The 18831-nt window shown below is 35.1% G+C and overlaps 1 protein-coding gene across 1 annotated transcript in view; it reads right to left on the minus strand.

Moving 5' to 3' along the window:
* The window catches only part of LOC127541637 (butyrophilin subfamily 1 member A1-like), a 60613-nt gene that overhangs the window by 13631 nt on the left and 28151 nt on the right, over nt 1–18831 (minus strand). The window contains exons 5-8 of the mRNA XM_051966856.1: nt 10073–10256; nt 7526–7597; nt 4695–5039; nt 273–551 (exon numbers count right to left, since the gene is read on the minus strand). Of these exons, the coding sequence (XP_051822816.1) occupies nt 273–551; nt 4695–5039; nt 7526–7597; nt 10073–10256 (880 nt within the window). The remainder of the gene's footprint in view (nt 1–272; nt 552–4694; nt 5040–7525; nt 7598–10072; nt 10257–18831) is intronic.

Here is an 18831-nt window from a genome sequence, read left to right on the forward strand (position 1 = left end):
CTCAAAGGAAAGAACACTTGGATGTATTGGAAAGAAAACTGGATTTGTATTTTGAAGATATACTTGAATCCAGATTTTGACCTTATAACTAGTGAATTTCTGGAGTCTCATCTATCTTTAAGATCCTGCATTTCCTAATAGTGAAATGTCAAACATTATGACACAAGACTATATAAAACATTGGGAGAGATTTGGTTTTCCCTTTTTTTAAGTGCTATAGTCTGCTCTATACAGGCAGAAAGCTAGCTCTGGTATTTAGGGAGGGAACTGACCTGCTAAAAAGACTTTTACTTCCTTCTGTTGGTTGAGAAGGGGGTTCCTAATGACACAAGAGAAAGTTTCTTCTGAATTGGCCAACACCAGGATTGAGCTTTTTACAAAGAACAGCCCATTGTCCTCCTGCTTCACATTCTCTGAGGCTGGTGGCAAGGGCTTCCCGTGAGAGTTTCTCCACTGCACTTCAGGCTTTGGATACCAGCCTGTAGAAGTGCATGTCAGCCTAATATTGAATCCCTTTATATCGCTGTGTATGTTAAGGTCTGAGCCCATTCCTAGGAGAGAGAAACAAAACAAATTTGAGAACATTTCCATGCATAAAGAATGATTTTTAATTATCTTATTATTCTATGTACAATTTGCTACTGTTGTAAATGGAAAAAACATAGGATAATAAAAATGCACACATCTATACTTTAGGTAAAGTCATATGTGGCATACATTTTCAGTTTAAATTGGAAAGTATTAAGTGCCTGCTATTTTTAAGACACTGACCAAGGTTGTGAGGGGTCCAAAACTAAAATTATCTAAGTCCCTGTCCTCAAGGAATGTCCTCTGCATTGGCAGAGAGGTGGAGGGACTGAAAGAAGAAAAAAATATACACAGATAATTAAAATGTACACAAAGAAGTTTCAGGAAAATGGAGGGGCATGAGAAACAAATGAAAAAGATAGTCAATATTTTGTAACAGTATTGAGCTGTAAACTGATCACAGCTTGTAAGAGTGGTGACATCTAAGATGAAATAATTAACCATAAAAGTCTTACTGGGATTCCAAAAATCAGTTGCACAAATACAACAGAGGGAAGGCCTGATTGGCCATAAAATATGAGAAAGACCAGGGAACTTATGAAATGAAAACCTGATATGATTCAACAGTGAGACATTGAGCCAATCAATGTACAAATATTTATTAAACACCTACCATATGCCAGCTACTCTGGTAGGCACTGGTAAAAATAAATATACTGAAAAAATGAGACAATTCTCACTCTTAGGGGCCTTACATGTTATTAGAGGAGACAATAGACATACTCACAATAAATAAATGAAGGAATGATTAAGTGAATGGCTGGACAAATGAATAAACAAATTTATGAATGATGAATAAGCAAGCTAACCAATTGGCTGGTTGTTGTCCCTCATTTTCGAGGAGGACCAATATGACATCACTCTGCTAAAGTGGAGTTACAAGGTGTCCAGCTGTGGCTGATCAAATCAATATGAGCTTGGTTTGCTCTGCCACAGGTCAGACACTAATCATCCCTATGAACATTTGTGATGAACTTTGCATAGATTGCATTTTTTCTAAGCTAATTGAATTCTTTTTTTTTTCCTAAGGCAATTTGGGAGTAACTGACTTGCCCAGGGTCACATAGCTAGGAAGTGGCAAGTGTCTGAGGCCAGATTTGAACTCAGGTCCTCCTTTCTTCAGGGCTGATTCTCTATCCACTGTACCACCTGGCTGCTCTAAGCTAATTCAAGTCTGCTTTGCTCATAGAGCACAGTACCTTCTCTGATGAGGGCCCACCATGCTTAGGAGATCCTGTGCCAGGATATCTCATGTCATGTAATCAATTCTAAAGTTCTGAACAAAGACCCTGAGAGTATCCTTGAATTGTTTTTTTCTGACTACCTTGTGAGTGCATGCCCTGTGAGTTCTTCATAGAATAATTTTTTTCACAAGCATACATTTGGCATTTGAGCAATGTAGCCAACCTAACTAGCACGAAGTTAAGTACTATGCCATCTGGAAAGGAGCTCACCACTCAGAAGATGGTACTTGAAGTGATCTCTGAAAGAGAACTGAAGAGAGAATACATTCTAAAAATGAAGGATATCAGTGCAAAGGCACAGTCTGTTTGGTGAACTTCAGGAAAAATTTCAACAAATTAGGGTATATTAAAGATTTTCCAGGATAATAAAAGGAAAATGATTTTTAAAAATCAAAGTAAAGACATCAGGGGATGATTATTCGTGCTTTCATACAATGGAAGGGCTGAATACTTTGACTCAATAGGTGGAATTATATAGAAGTAAATTTTCAAAAAGTTTTATGACAAGTAAGCTGTCCAGAAATTAAGCAGGCTACCTCAGTTGGCTGTGGGATCTCTTTTCCTGAAGATATTTAAGGGAAGAATAGATGAACACATATCAGGGACATTATAGAAAAGATTCTTATGCAAGTAGAGTTGAAATATATACATACATATGTATATATTTCATATATATATATGGAGTTCCCTTCCAAAATCTTGGATACTCTGTGATTATATATAAATCCACATGTATATCTGTGCACATTTCTGAGCATACACACTAAAAATGATAGACAGTGAATAAAAACACGACTATCTGTATCTAGTTTCTGTACACATTATGTTACTATGTATAGATGGAATTTTCAAGTATCATGACTCTATGCCAATCACAAGAGATCCCTAAAGTCTTAACTTGACAATCTCTAATACTTTTATCTCCATTTTCAAACTGTCTGAATTTCCTGAAATTTGAAGTTGCCTGATAGTATATACAAAGGAATAAATAGGGACACCATACTGCACCTTTTCCCCATGTTCCAGTAAAAACATTTTGCAAATTGAACCTGTATTCATTCTCCTAATTGAAATTGAAGGAAATTGTGGTCTTCATTATGTCACTTCAGTAAGTCTGTTCCTCCAAGAGAGATCACTCTTTCCTCTTATGTGCATCCATGCATCTAGGACATATGCACTTGATGCTTCTACTTCCTCACTTTTAATCTTGCAAATGTGACTCCCATCCTCCACATTTAACTGAAGCTACTTTCTTTATTGTTTCTTATGATTTTTTTTTTTTTGCTGATGCACTTAGAGTTAAGTGACTTCCCCAGGGTCACATGGCTAGGAAGTGTTAAATGTCTGAGACGAGATTTAAACTCAGGTCTTCCTGATTTCAGGCCTGGTGCTCTATCCACTGTACCACCTAGCCATCCCTCTTATGAATTCTTATTGGTAAATGCATGGCTTTTTCTCAGTCCTCATCCTTCTTGGTCTCTATAGGCTTTTTTATGCTATTGACCATCCTGTCTTCCAAAGTACAATTTTGGTACCTAGATCTTTGTTATATTCCTCCTCTCCTCAATTTCCTTTTCAATATTTTCTACTATAGAATGGGTCTTCTCTCTCTACACTCTCTCTTTTCCATAACATTATACCAGTGACCATAATTTGTCACTTCTTTCAGAGGACTTCCATATATACATTGCCAGTCCTTGTCTCTCCCCTGAGCATTTGTCCCACATCACCCAGATACCTCCATCTTGATGTCAAGCTTAACATGTCCAAATCAGAAATCAGCTTTTTCTTGCAAATACATCCTTTCTGTTAACTTCTCTATTTTTGCAAAGAGCACCATTTCTTTTAGTCAATTAATTTGGAACCTAAATCTCTATATCATTCTCTATTCTTCCCTTTTATAATTCACCCACAACCAACTTTCATGACATCTCTTGTATTCATTCACTTTTTCATATTCCCATGGCTACTACGCTAGTTCAAGCTCTTATCACATTTTGCCCCCCCTCCCCATTAATCTCTTCCAATCTCTTCCCAATTCAATTTATCCTGTACACAGCTTGCAAAATTCACACTCTAACACAGAGCTCTAAACATGTCATTTCTCTCCCTTTGAAATTACTCTTTTACTTTGTATATAAATTATGTTACTTACCAATATAATTGTTGCAAATGTAAGCTACTTGAAGTCAGGGATAGTTAATTTTTTTTCTTCAAAAGATCTTTGGATTGCTTAATATAAACCATGGACATAACTATCCATCATTTTAACACATCAGTCCAAGTAGCATTTCAAAAACTGCTGGAAAGTCACCATGATTTGACCATTATTCTTTCTCAATCTCTCACTTACTCACAGTTGACTTTCCAAAAACATTAGCACAGTGAATGTAACTTAAATACCTGAGTTGGAGTGTATTCCATTTCTTTAGCTGAGCTAATTGCCTCTAACTGGAGTGAAACATTGTCTGTCTAACTGGAGTGAAACATCTATCTAACTGGAATGAAACATTGTCTGTCTAACTGGAGTGAAACATTGTCTATCTAACTGGAGTGAAACATTGTCTGTCTAACTGGAGTGAAACATTGTCTATCTAACTGGAGTGAAACATTGTCTGTCTAACTGGAGTGAAACATTGTCTGTCTAACTTGAGTGAAACATTGTCTGACTGGAACGAAACATTGTTTTCTAGAATACTAATCTTTATCTCAGAACTACCCCTTTTCCTTTTGAGTTGTCTTTAACATTGGATACACCTGTTTTTGTCCCTTTAGAAGGATAGGGTTGCTTGTGTTCCCCAGAAATAAATTTCCCAAGTTGTTACCTCCACAGGAAGGCCAGGGCACCTGCCACAGACTCACCTGCCACATATACTTGGAATTCTGCTTTATCAGAATAAATGGAACTTGTAAATTGGCAGAAATACTTCCCCTCATCAGATAGATGGATGTTGCTCAACCTCAGGGCCACATTCCCTCTGGAAATGCTCTCTTGAAGGAATTTGGTTCTCTCTGTATATTTTGGAAGTTGGGAATACTTTTGATCCTGCCTATCTTTATAGTGATGAATTACATTTGAGGGCTTCTCGTGGAACCACATCACCTCCATATTTCCAGCATTCTTCTGAGGCCAGAGGCCACAGTGAAATGTAACTTCTTCACCCAGCAAGGCTTTGATTGGCTGTTGTGGTCCTAATACAGTGAACTCTTTGGAAAAAGAAAGAAAGAGTCAGAGAGACGTCAGGATGGGAACAAGATGTGGGAAAAGCATAAATCAAAGAATTTTTTTCAATATGGAAAATACTTTAGATGTGAGATAGTCTAATCTTCTTTTGTTGATTACAGAGACATAATAATAAGAGCAATAACATTTTAGAGTAGGAAGCACCTTCAAAATATACCGCAAATATATCTTCCTGAAAGATAACCATCTAACCCATGCTAAGAGATACCTACTTGGTGGGGAGCTCAAAACCTCACTGTTATCATTTAATAAAAATGGAGAAGAGAAAAGCAGATCAAGACAAATGGGATTAAAAAAAAAAAAGTAGTCTTGAAGTCACTGGTCCAACAAAATATCATCTGTGAGCATAAAAATTCAGGCTTAGGTCAAAAGGAAATCAATTTAAATTAATCAATTTAGTCTTAGTTTGATTATAGGATTAAATTCCCTTCTTTAGGAAAAGCTAAATCTAATAGTTAAACCAGACTATCACAGATAATCTCTTAAATCAAAATTATCTACAGATTTGAGAAGGCTTTGTCATTTAATAGCAGATAATTTAAAGAAAGAGATAATAAAATTATCATAGGATTACTCTTTTAAAAAGGCTAAGTCTCCCTTTCAGAGAGAAAGAGGCATCGGCCAGAAGCTTTTTCCCTTTCTGATAATTGGAGAAAATCTAGCCAAAGGCTCAGTTCTTTCTAGTCTCCATGGAGAAGCACCCTCTTTTTCTTGAGCTAGACCGGAAGTGAATAACGGAAGCTTCTAAGGAAAATGGGGGAGGGGTGTGTGACTGCTAACTACTGACACATGTTCCTCTTCCTCAAAGGCTTTCCAATTATAAAAGATAATACTTATAAGGAAAGTTTGAATTAAGGATTCTGAGTATGATTAAGAAAGCATGGGAGAGCTAAGTAGTCAGGTGATATCACTTGTCCAATTGAATTATGTACCAAAAAAAAAGGCTCTCTCTTTATTTATTTGTTTGTTTGTTTTGTTAGGAAAATCAGCTTTGTAAACCACTCCTTGTTTCTGAGGAGTCACTTCATCCAATTTGATATGCAAATGCTGTCTTTGCAAATTAAATTGTAGATAGCTAAATCCTATTTCCTTTTTATTTCATATAAGTAATTAACAATGAATGTATATCAACAACATGCTATGGATTTCTTTTTACTGAATTGATTAGTCATTTGTTTTGTTCAAAGGAAAAAAAAATGTGTGAACAGTTGACAGAACAGGCTAGTTAATTCACTAAAAGATATGAAATTGAGTACAAATACAAAGCAAGTCAAGTGCTTTAATAAAAAAAAAAAAAAAAGGTCATTTTTCCCTGTAAACTAGATTAAAATTATCTCAACAAAATCCATCCCACCAAAAAAATGGAAATAAGTAGGTACTATGACGCTGTTAAAAATATGTCTTCATTTTATACCATATAGCATATTCTATCATTTAACAATTAGAAGACAATAGATGGGAATCACCTTTAACAAATGTAGCTTAGCTAAGTAAAGATCTTTTACCAAATAAGAAATAGAGGAAACCACAAATAATAAATAGGAAATATATTATACAAAATTGGAAAAACTTTTGCACAAACAAAATTAATGCAGCTTTTATGAAATATGAAATATCTCTGGTAAAGGTCTTCTATCCAAAATATATAAAGAACCAATACAAATATATAGAGCTAAAAAGCCCTTTTTCAATGGGTATGTGGTCAAAACAGAATAACAAACAATTCTTGAAAGAATTGGCAATTTGTAATTTCAGTTTTATGAAAGATTGCTCAAAATCAGTAATTATAAAAGAATTGCATATCATTATATGTGGGTCAGAAACTATTTAATAAAAAAAAAAAGACTGGAGAGATCTCTAGAAGCAAAGTTTATTATAGGTTCTCACTAGAATCAGGAGTCCCACCCATCAAGCAGACAATGGAAGGCAGGAAGCACACAAATACCACTTCCCACCACTGACCCTCATCCTTATTGGCTGAGGAGCTTACATTCTAAAGGAAGGAACTACCCAAGAAATTGAATTTGACCAATAAGTATATAGTTGCCCATATTTGGTTGAAATAGGGAGGATAACAAGAAGGGGACTTAAGTATGCCCTTAGGGGGATAACAGGGAGAGGGCTTTAAGTGTGCCCTTAAGAGGATAGCAGGGAGGAGACACTTTAGGTCCTTGACTTAATGCTTAAAGTCCTTCAGGCCTACTCAAACTTTGAAATAAATGAAGCCTTACTCAATTTTCACAACTGTCTTGAAAGATCTCACCTTATCTCTTTCAATTACAACTCTGTGATTTCATCTGATGCCAAAGAAATTAAGATTGCAAAATCTTTGAAAAGATCATGTTGGTTACAGTTTTAGAAAATAAAGGATATGCAGTGGGTGGACCAAGCAATTCTCTGGAAAGTATTCAGAATAATGCTTTAATAAAAGTAACCAAAATGTCTGTACCTTTTGATCCAGAAGAAACTCCATTTCTGTCTTTCAAGAAATAACAGAAGTCCTTGCTATGCTGGTAAAACTCTGTGTGGGAAGGAGCATAATATGTATCTGAGGATTGGGAAAGTGTAAAGCAAATGGAAGTTTATGAATGCAATGAAATTTTAGTTGTTAAAAACAATCAACATAAGAAAATAGGAGAAAAATGTAAAGAATTATATGAACTAATTCATAGTGACTTAAATAGTTCTAAGAAAACAATACATATAGATGACAGCAACATAATGGGAAGACTCAATAAAATCAATATAGGTCTATATTTACATTGCCCTAATGTATATTGATAGAATGATAGAATACTGACCCAGAAAACAGTAAAGCAAATTTAGCTCTCTTCACTGCAGAGATGAAGGACAATGGGTGTGGAATATTTTATATTCTATCAAATAGATTTATTTGTATAACAAAGTGGCAGAGTGAGAAATGGGTTAGAGTTAAAACCAAGAAAATCTGAGTTTGAGTTTTGTATCATATACTTAGCAGCTGGCTGAACAGAGGAAAGTCACTTAATATTTTGGGTGTCTCAGTTTCTTCACCTGTGAGTGGGAATAATAATAGCAATACCCTCTACCTCAGGTTGTCAAGAAGTCAAATGAGATTTAAAAATTGTAAATGCTGCATAAATGTTAGGTATCATGTGTTAACTGTTTTTTGAAGAAATAACTAACTAGCACCACAGATTGAAATTAGTTCTCGTATCAGGAAGAATTGAGTTCAGAATCAGTCTTAGACACTTACGAGATATATAACCCTGGGCAAGTCACCTAACTCTATTTGCCTCAGTTTCTTCATATGCAGAATGATCTGGAGAAGGAAATGGAAAACCACTCCAGTATCTTTGCCACAAAAACTTCAAATGGGGTCATAAAGAGTCAGACAGATACAACTGAACAAAGTTTTTGTAATGTAGCTATTAAAAAAAAACAACATATATCTTTACTATATGGGAATCTTTCATAATTTAGAGCTGAAAGGTAAAGGGATATATTAGTAAATGCAAGTTACATAAAAACTATAGGCATTAGTAAAAATGGATAAATAAAATTTCTGTTTTGAAATCTGATGCCTGAACCAAAGGTAAGTCTGTAAAAGTAATACCTTAATGACAGTAATCTCAGCTGCTAAATTAGAAATACTATTCATTTTAAATGTAACTAACCTAGTCAGTACAGCTGGAAAGATTTCTAAAGAATAACTGATTTCCATTGAGAGAAGAAAAACCAATAGAGTCCCATAATAATAGCCTGACCTTTTGTAGATGTTAAAATGTATAAAGCACTTCACACATGCTATCTCATTTCATTCTAACAATTCCACTGTAATGAAGGTGCTATCACTATGCCCATTTTGTAGAAGAGGAAACTAAGGGTGGGACAGATTAACAATTTGCCCAAGATTTGTTTCTTGTTTAATCATTGTTTGAGGCTGGATTTGAACTTATATCTTCTTTACTCCAAGTCCAACCTTCTATTCACTGCAAAATTGTTTCTTGAGCAAGGCTCTCTTTTCATGATAAAAAAAAGTATTTTGTGCTTTTTGAGACAATGAAGAGAAAGAATAAACAGAATCAGAGATAATGTTTTATCTTCCTAATAGATAGATATATAGGTTCCACATTCTCCTGATTGCCCAGACAGTCAAAGTCTAAGTCTACCTGATCCTTAATTATTTAGGTGCTCTATATGCAAGGAATGATAGAAACAGGAATGTGGGGACAGAGGTATATGAGATAGAGACAAATGTTATGTCCAATCATCAGTAAATTTCACACTTTCATTTCATTAGTTATCTCTTCATAGTAGATATCACAACCCCTGTGCCAAAAAAATTTCCATAAATGCTCCAATTTCAAGGACAGAGACTTTGCAAAATTACTCTATCTTATTAGACCACGTGACTCAATTTGCCATGACTTATTATTACTTTCATAACCCCAATTCATATTGTATCTCCATGCATAGATATGGTGAGGTAACATATTCAGTTATGACAGTGCTATGAACAAAACCCAGTCACAGAAATGTATTTAAAAAAAAAAAAACAGCAAAAAAATGAAGGGAACAAATTTTCCTGTAGCGACAAGTTTTCTCCATGGAGGTTGGGATACCAGCTCATTTTGAACTGGATTGAAAGGTTAAGAAGCAAAAATCAGGGTTCATTGATCCTAGACCTGGCACCCCTTTCAGATTATCCATGAATATAAAATGAATGAAATAATAATGCAATGAGGAAAAGCAGGGCGAGGTCATTTAGAGGTTCCACTGATATAGGACTGGAATCTTATCTGAGTCCTTAGAAATAAGAAGGATTAGAATCTAAATTGGAAATGAAAATATACCAGATTTTCCCCAATATCCTCTGATCTAAATATTCCACCACATCAGGAAAGGAGACAAAGATACAGAGAAAAAAAAATGTCAGCGAGCTACAGAGGCAAGGAAATCCTTCCCAGCAAGATCCAACAAGGAGAGCAGTATGAAACATCAATATCCCACGTACCTAAGAACAGCCAGGGGAGCTGGAAAAGAAGGATAAGGGCTATTTCCCTAAGAGAGAGGAACACCATCTTGCACAGCTCCACCACAGGTGTGATCTGCAGTTCAGTTGCCCCAAACCAAAAGTTCAGTTTTGCCTGTTGCCACCCATGAGACTTTGGACCAGTAATTAAAGCCCTCTGAACTTCCTTTTATCTGCAATGAAAAAGTTACTCTAGAAGAATTCTGACGTCTCTTCCAGCTTTTAATCCAGGATTTTCGTATTTGTCTCTGAAAACATGTCCCTGTTTAGAGACACAATCTAAATGATGTGGTCACAGAGCTGCTCAGGCTGGCTGTTTACAAAGGCCTTCATGTATTTTAAAAGAGGTAGTTTCACAGCTTAGAAATCCTGTTTCCTGAGACTGTCATCTGACTTGCTGGAAAAGGAAAGTGAAACAGTTCAACGGTAATCTTATATCATAATTAAGTTTCTCTTGACAGAGTACCCATAATTACATTAACAGACCAATCTAAATGAAAAATTAAGTGGATAGTGGATAGAGCACTAGGTCTGGAGTCAGGAAGAGTTGAATTCAAATCTTATCTTGGACACTCACCAGCTGTGGAATCCTAGGCAAGTCACTTAATCCCTGTTTGCCTCAGTTTCCTGTAAAATGAGGATAATAACAGCACCTCTCCTTCTGGGATTGCTGTATCAAATGAAATCTATTATGTGCCTAGAACATAGTCACTGTTTAGCAATATTGTTCCTTCTCCATATGGGATTATCATTTGTCAGGAGAAAAATCCATGCTTTGTATTATTCCCTACTAGCCAATTTCATATCTCATGGATTTTTAGAATTTTTAAATCACAGAACCATTTTAGCCTTCTGTTAAATAATCTCCAAGGGATCACTATTAACTCTAGGGTGAAATGTAAACTTTTCTTTTTGACATCTGAAGGATATAACAGTTTGACTCCAATGTTTTTGATTGTTACTTAAATATAATTTCCTTCTGTGCACATAAACATATATTTGTGTGTATATGTGTGTAAATAAAAGTCTACACACATATGTATGTCTATATACATTTAGATATGGGAATTTTGTAGAGTGATATACATATGTGTGTTGGCATTTTATGTGCAAATATATGTTTTATGTATTTATTCATATATACATGTAATCTATGTTTACAATATGAATATCATATATAGTGATATCAATATATGTGTATATATGTAGCATATATTTTTAATTGACCTGAAATTTCATTTGTATAAGGAATTTTGGTGTTTTAATAATGTGTTATAGAGACAGCTAGGTGGTACACAGGTTAGTGGATAGGGCACCAGTCCTGAAGTCAGGAGAACCTGAGTTCAAATTTGACCTCAGACACTTAATACTTCCTAGATGTGTGACCCTGGGCAAGTCACTTAACCCCAATAAGAAAGAGAGAGAAAGAGAGAAAGAAAGAAAGAAAGAGAGAGAGAGAAAGAGAGAGACAGAAAGAAAGAAAGAAAGAAAGAAAGAAAGAAAGAAAGAAAGAAAGAAAGAAAGAAAGAAAGAAAGAAAGAGAGAGAGAGAGAGAGAGAGAGAGAGAGAGAAAGAGAAAGAAAGAGAGAAAGAAAAAAAGAGAAAAGGAGAGAGAAAAAGAAAGAAAGAGAGAATGGATTAAAAAATCAGAATCCAGCAATATGTTGTTTACAAGAAACACATTTAAAAATGAGAGACACACAGAGATAAAGTAGATGAATGGAGTAGCATTACTATGTTTTAGCTGATATTAAAATATCAGGGGCAGCAATTATAATCTCAAAGTTGTGGCTAAAATACATTTAAGTAAAAAAATAAACATTGTAACTACATTTTGATAAAATGTACCATATAGAAAATGAAAGAATATTAATACTGAATCTATATGCAGCAAATACAATAGAATCCAATATTTTACAAGAAAAAGTTTAATGAATTACAAGTGGATACAAATAATAGTACTATAATAATGAAGACTTTAATCTTCCTCTGCCAGAACTAAATAAATATAACCAAAAAAGTAAATAAGAAATCAAGGAAGAGAAAATTATTTTAAGGAAGCTAGATATGAGAGATAACTGGTGAGTAGTGAATGGAAATAGAAAGGAATACAACTTTTTTCTAAGAAGTTCATGGTACTCTTGTACAGTTTGACCATTTATTAAGACATAGAATTTTCATAGTTAAAAGCAGAAAAATTGGAGTATCTTTTTCAGATTACAATGAAAAAATTGTACTTAATAAAGGACTACTGAAAATAAAGTATAAAAACTAAATAGAAATTAACTAATCTAATTTTTTAAAAAGTGAATGTGTAAAGAACAAATTATAGAAAAAATAATCTCATTAATGAGAATAAAAGTAATGATAGCATATCAAAACCTATGAGATGCAGAAAACATAGTAATTGGAGAAGGTTTTTATATCTCTAAGGGCTTACATCAATCTAATAGAGAAATAGCAGATCAGTGAATTGAGAATGCAAATCAGACATTGGCAACAGGTTCCCTCTGGGCTAAAGGGTCTTTTACCTTACCCAGAGTTCCCCCAATATCTGTGGTCCTCTACATCTCCCACTTTCTTTTGTTTTAGTTAAAACAGGTATACATAAATACATCAGCATGGGAGGTATTACACAAGCAAGTAATAATATAACACAGGCTAGTAGCAATGTAACAAACAATATGAATCAACATGATATTATAAAATATTTCCATGAGTCCTAGAAGGAAGGTATATAAATAACAATTTCACATGCACCTCCTTCAGCAGCCAACAGATAGTCCAAAACCAATCTATCATCCATGTATCAGGGAACCAATGATTCCTGTGGGTTTTGAAGTCCTGCTTCAGTTGTATCATGTGTCAGGGAATCCTATGATTCCTTCAGGTTTTGAAGTCTTACAATAGTCTCATTAACAATTTTTGATGTTCATGAGTTAATTGCCATACACATAGGGTTAACTGTCATTCTCTTTCAGTGGCATACATAGTCACCACCAGATGTTTCCTAGGTCTTTTCCTTCATTTAATCTCCTTTGTTTCATTGCTCTGAGGTGAAGCCCAGGATAATGTTGCTAGGGCTAGCATCCAGAAATACCTGGAGTCCTTCAATGTATCCCCACTCAGCCATCTGCAGTTCATCAGATGAAAGTTTGTGAAGAAAAAGTGATAACATCAGTAAGTCTTTATTTTCTCATCTATAAAATTAAGCTATGTGATTGCACAGCCTCTCAAGTCACTTGCAACTTTAAATTTATAAAGTTAAGATAACTACAACTTGCACCACAACCACATTGGTTGCAGTACTTCTCATGTAATGACTTTTATCAAAGTTTCCATTCATTTCTCAAAGAAACAGGGTGCTGATGAAATAAACAGTTTAAAGGAAAAATCCAAGTTGTCAAGTTCTCATCTTAACAAATTGTGGGTCTTGGAATGCTTTACTAATTTGGGGATCTCCTGATTAACTTAGTTCCAAATATTATCCTCTGATATGCTGTATTAAAACATATAAATAATTAAATTACGAAGAAGAAGATATTACCAGATTCAGATTTATCCACATCAACTAAATTGGACAGGTATAGAGACATAGAAAAAGAAAGTAGGGAGGGAAAGGGAGATGGAGAGAGAGAAGAAAAGTGTCAGAAAATTAGCTTCTCTGGATTATCCATTGGGGAATCAATATGGGGAAGGCTCATTTGATACTTCTGTTCTAAAAAGTTTTCTTGCTTATTTATATTGATGAATAAAACACTAAACCCTAGTCCAAAATGTGTGTGTGTATTTTGTGTGTGTGTGTGTGTGTGTGTGTGTGTGTATGTGTGTGTGTGTGTGGAGGGATTCTTTTCATAATCATTTTATCAGCTTTGGAAATCCTTTTTCTAACTCTTTTGTTTTGTAAACTGACAGAGTTGTAGTTTAATCTCAAAGATGACTTATCATTAATAATATTGAATCTATCCCAGCTCCACCTTTGTGAACTTTAAAAAGTGATAACCACCACTCTGAACTTCTACTTTCTCGCCTGTAAAATGAAACTATAGGACTGCATCACCTCTTAGGCCATTTCTGATTTTCCAGCTAGAATTGAATGATCTTACCAATTTCCATAATTTCCATAAAGTGCCATAATAAGTAGTGCTCCCATTCACTGACATTTTTTCCCCAAACATTTCATGCTTTTGTCCATGAAACAGTGTTTTGACTAAATGACAAACATTTAGAAAAAGATGCAGGCTATAAATTTTTCCTTTCTACAAATTTGGGGTCCTGTATTGGTTCATTCATTTGGGGGTCTCCTGTTCAATTCAATTGGCAGCATTGTCCAGTGATATATTGTATTACCATTTACAAAGATTTAGAGATTGAAGAAAATACTACTCACCAGACTCATCTTTTACAATGCCTAAGGGTAGAGAGAGAAAATGGACAAAAAGAGAGAGATAAAGAAAAGATAGGACAGAAAGATGAGAGAAAGAGAAACAGAAAGGAGAGAAGGACAGGGAAAGGGAGAAAGAGAAAGGAAAAGTGTCAGAAAATTAGCTTTTCAGAGATATCCAATTCAAACATTCCCAGAATCCTTCACTTGCATACATTTACAAATATTTGGATAATGAAGAAGAAAATATTGCTCACCAAGTTCATCTTTATCCACAGCAGCAAAGGACAGACAGAGAGAAAGAAAGGGGATGGGGTAAAGGAAATAAGTGAATTAGCATCTCTTGATTATCTATTTACAGCACTGAATATTGCTCATTTTATAATTCTATTCTCTCTAGTATTCTAAATATTCAGGTTTATTAATCCTGACGAGTATTAATAATAATTAATTAATAATAATTAATTATTGACCAAAACATAGATCTGGGATATTATCTTGAATGAATTTCTTCTGCTGTCTTGAGAAAGTCATTTTCTCTCTTTTTCTCTCTATTAAGTGAAAGGGTTGTACTACATAATTTCTAAGATTCCTGGTAATATAACACTATTTAGAACTATCCCACCTCTCACCCTCATTACATTTACAAAGTGATATCATCACTGAACCCCCATTTTAGTACCTGAAATATGAAATCAGTGGATGGTATGACCTCCAAGGTCACTTCTGACTTTAAATCTACAATTCTAAAATAATCCCAACTTCCTCTAGATGCCTAATTTCTTCTTTCCAAAACACTGATTTTTTTTTTCAAAATTGCCATTTTTTGTAACTTCTTGATTAAGAAACAGTGCTTTCACAAAAAGAAAAAAAACAACCCCACTCCACAGGAAAATTCAAGCTTGTCTAGAAAATGGAGAGACTAGGAAGGAGTTGGGAAGTCTCTAGATCAGTTGAGTTCCACTTCTACATTTGATTACCATATACAAAATATTTGGATAATGAAGAATAAAATATTACTCACCAGATTTATTTATAAACTTGGCTGAGGCATAAGAGATTGAAAGAGTGAGAACAAGAGTGGGAAAGGGAGAGAGAGGAATGGAGAGACAGAGAGGTAGAGACAGAGAGAGAATGAATTAGCATCTCTGGATTATCCATTTATAACATTGAGTGTTCCTTGTTTGATAATTCTGTTTTCTATACTATTCTAAGTATTCAGGCTTATTGATCTTCAGAAATGGAATACTCAACTATTGACCAAAACATAAATCTAGCATATCTGCTGTTGGAATCTTTACAAACTGCGAACTAATTAGAGTTGATCTGATCTTACAAGAAGATGTTTTGGGCCAGAACCTGAAACAAGGTACTAAGTAGAACTAATTAGTACAATACTTGTGTTTACACCTTTACTCATCAGAGTTCACAAGTTTGCCAGATTCACAAAGTAAACTTTGTAACTTTGTGAATTCACACCTCCCTTAAAGCTCTTAGGGCCAGAGAGCACTATGGGAGAAAACCCATAATCCCATTCTCTCAGCAGATATAAGGCCAGTGAAGAGAGATCTATTCCAGAATATTTTTCCATTTGGTGGCAGAAGAGAGTTCAGCTGGATTGGAGAGGAGCACTCTGGTGCAGACACAGAGCACTTTGGGAGATTTCAGCAGAATTACGCCAGAAGCCCTCTCTCTAAGGCAAGAAGGAATATTTTCCACTTGGCTGGCTGGTGGCAGAAGAAGAGTTTTCAGAGGAAGAAGCTATGAGTCGAGAGTTCAGCGGACAACCAGATTCATCTTCAATCTGCCTGTATGAATGATTTCTGTGGTCTTGGGAAAGTCATTTTCTCACTTTTTTTTCTGTGTAGAGAGAGGGTTGTATGACATAATTTCTAAGATCCCTTGTAATAAAGCAATGTTTGGAACCAACCCACTTCTCACTCTCATTACCTTTGGGACATTTGCAAAGTGATAACATCATAAATCTCTATTAACCAATTAGAGGCATAGCCTCTAAGATCCCTTCTGACTTTAAATCTATAATTCTAAGATAAACATCAACTTGCACTAGATGGCTCATTTCTTTCTTCCCATGAATTGATTTTTTTCAAAATTTCTATTCTTTTGTTGACTTCTTCATTAAGAAAAAGTGTTTTGGGAAAAAAATCATTCTACAGGGAAAGTCCAAGGCTCTCTACAAATTTGAGAGAGGAATGGGGCATTGAGTTAGGGATCTCCCGATCAATGCTATTCCTAGCATCCTTCACTTCTATATTGAATCACCATATACAAATATGTGGATAATTAAGATTAAATAATACTTACCAGATTCAATTTCCAACTTGACTGAGGTATAAAAGATTGCAAGAGGGAGAGCAATAGAGGGAAAGTTAGAAATAGGAGTGGAAAGACAGAGAGAGACAGAGAGAGAGAGAGAGAGACAGAGACAGAGACAGAGAGACAGAGAGAGAGAGAGAGAGAGAAAGAGAGAGAGAGAGAGAGAGAGAGAGAGAGAGAGAGAGAGAGAGAGAGAGAAAGAGAGAGAGAGAGACAAAGAGAAACACGGAGAGAATGAATTAGCATCTCTGGATTATCCATTTGCAATATTGAGTATTCCTCGTTATTCTTTATTCTCTATACTATTCTAAATATTTAGGCTTATTGATCTTGAGACATGGACCACTCAACTCGACCAAAATATAAGTCTGGGGTATCGCTTTGGAGGAATTCATTCTAATATCTTGGAAAAGTTATTTTCTCATTTTTTTCAACTTCTCAACTCAACAAATCAGGGATCCTGGAATGCTTCATTGATTTGGGGATCTCTTGATGAACTGAGTTCCCAGCATTATCCTCTGGTATGTTGTCTCACCATGTAGAAATAATTAAATAACGAAGAAGATATTACTCACCAGATTCATCTTTATCCACACCAGTTAAGGTGGACCGGTATAAAAACAGACAAAATGACAGAGGGGAAGGAGAGGGAGAGGGAGAGAACAGTGTCAGCAGAAAATTAGCTTCTCAGAATTATCCAATTGCAACATTCCCAGCATCCTCTACCAATAGCCAGCATTTACAAATATTTGGATAGTGAAGAAGAAAATGTTACTCACCAAGTTCAGCTTTATCCACAACAACAAAAGGGAGAGAGAAAAAGAGACAAACATGAACAGACAGACAGAGAGGGGGGAGAGGAGAGAGAGAGAGATAGAGACAGAAAGAGACAGACAGAGAACAGAGACAGACAGAAGCAGACAGAGACAGACACAGAGACAGAGACAGATAGAGAGACACACAGAGAAAGAGACAGAAAATTCGCTTCTCTGGATTATCCATTTACAATATGGGGAAGCCTCATTTGATACTTCTGTTGTAAAAAGTTTTCTTGCTTATCTATATTGATGAATAAAACACTAAACCCTAGTTCAAAGTGTGTGTGTGTGTGTGTGTGTGTGTGTGTGTGTGTGTGTGTGTAGGGACTCTTCTCATAATCATTTTATCAGCTTCAAAAATCCATTTTCTAACTCGTTTGTTTTGTAAACTGACAGAGTTGTAGTTTAATCTCAAAGATAACTTATCATTAACAATATTGAATCTATCCCAGCTCCACATTCATTACCTTTGTGATCTTTAAAAAGTGATAACTACCACTCTGAACTTCTACTTTCTCACCTACAAAATGAAACTATAGGACTGCATCACCTCTTAGGCCATTTCTGATTTTCCAACTAGAATTTGATGATCTTACCAATTTCCATAAAATGCCATAATAAGTAATGCTCCCATTCACTGACCTTTTCCCAAAAAATTTCATGCTTTTGTCCATGAAACAGTGTTTTGACCAAATGACAAACATTTAGAAAAAGATTCAGGTTGCAAATTTTTCCTTTCTACAAATTTGGGGTCCTGTGTTGGTTCATTCATTTGGGGGTCTCCTGTTCAGTTCAGCATTCTCCAGTAATATATTGTATCACCATTTACAAATATTTAGATATTGAAGAAAATACTACTCACCAAATTCATCTTTTTCAAGGCCTAATAAGAGTGGAGAGAGAAAGACAGACAAAAAGAGAAAGAGAAAAAAAGAGAAATAAAGAAAAGACAGGATAGAAAGTTGAAAGAAAGAGAAACAGAGAGAAGAGAAGGACAGGGAGAGGAAGAAAGAGAAAGGAAAAGTGTCAGAAAATTAGTTTTTCAGACACATCCAATTGAAACATTCCCAGAATTCTTCACTTGTATACATTTACCAATATCTGGATAATGAAGAAGAAAATATTGCTCACCAAGTTCATCTTTATCCACAGCAGCAAAGGACAGACAGAGAGAAAGAAGTGGGGGGAAGGAAATGAATGAA

This window comes from Antechinus flavipes, chromosome 6 (assembly GCF_016432865.1).
Source record: "Antechinus flavipes isolate AdamAnt ecotype Samford, QLD, Australia chromosome 6, AdamAnt_v2, whole genome shotgun sequence".
Taxonomy (NCBI): Eukaryota; Metazoa; Chordata; class Mammalia; order Dasyuromorphia; family Dasyuridae; genus Antechinus; species Antechinus flavipes.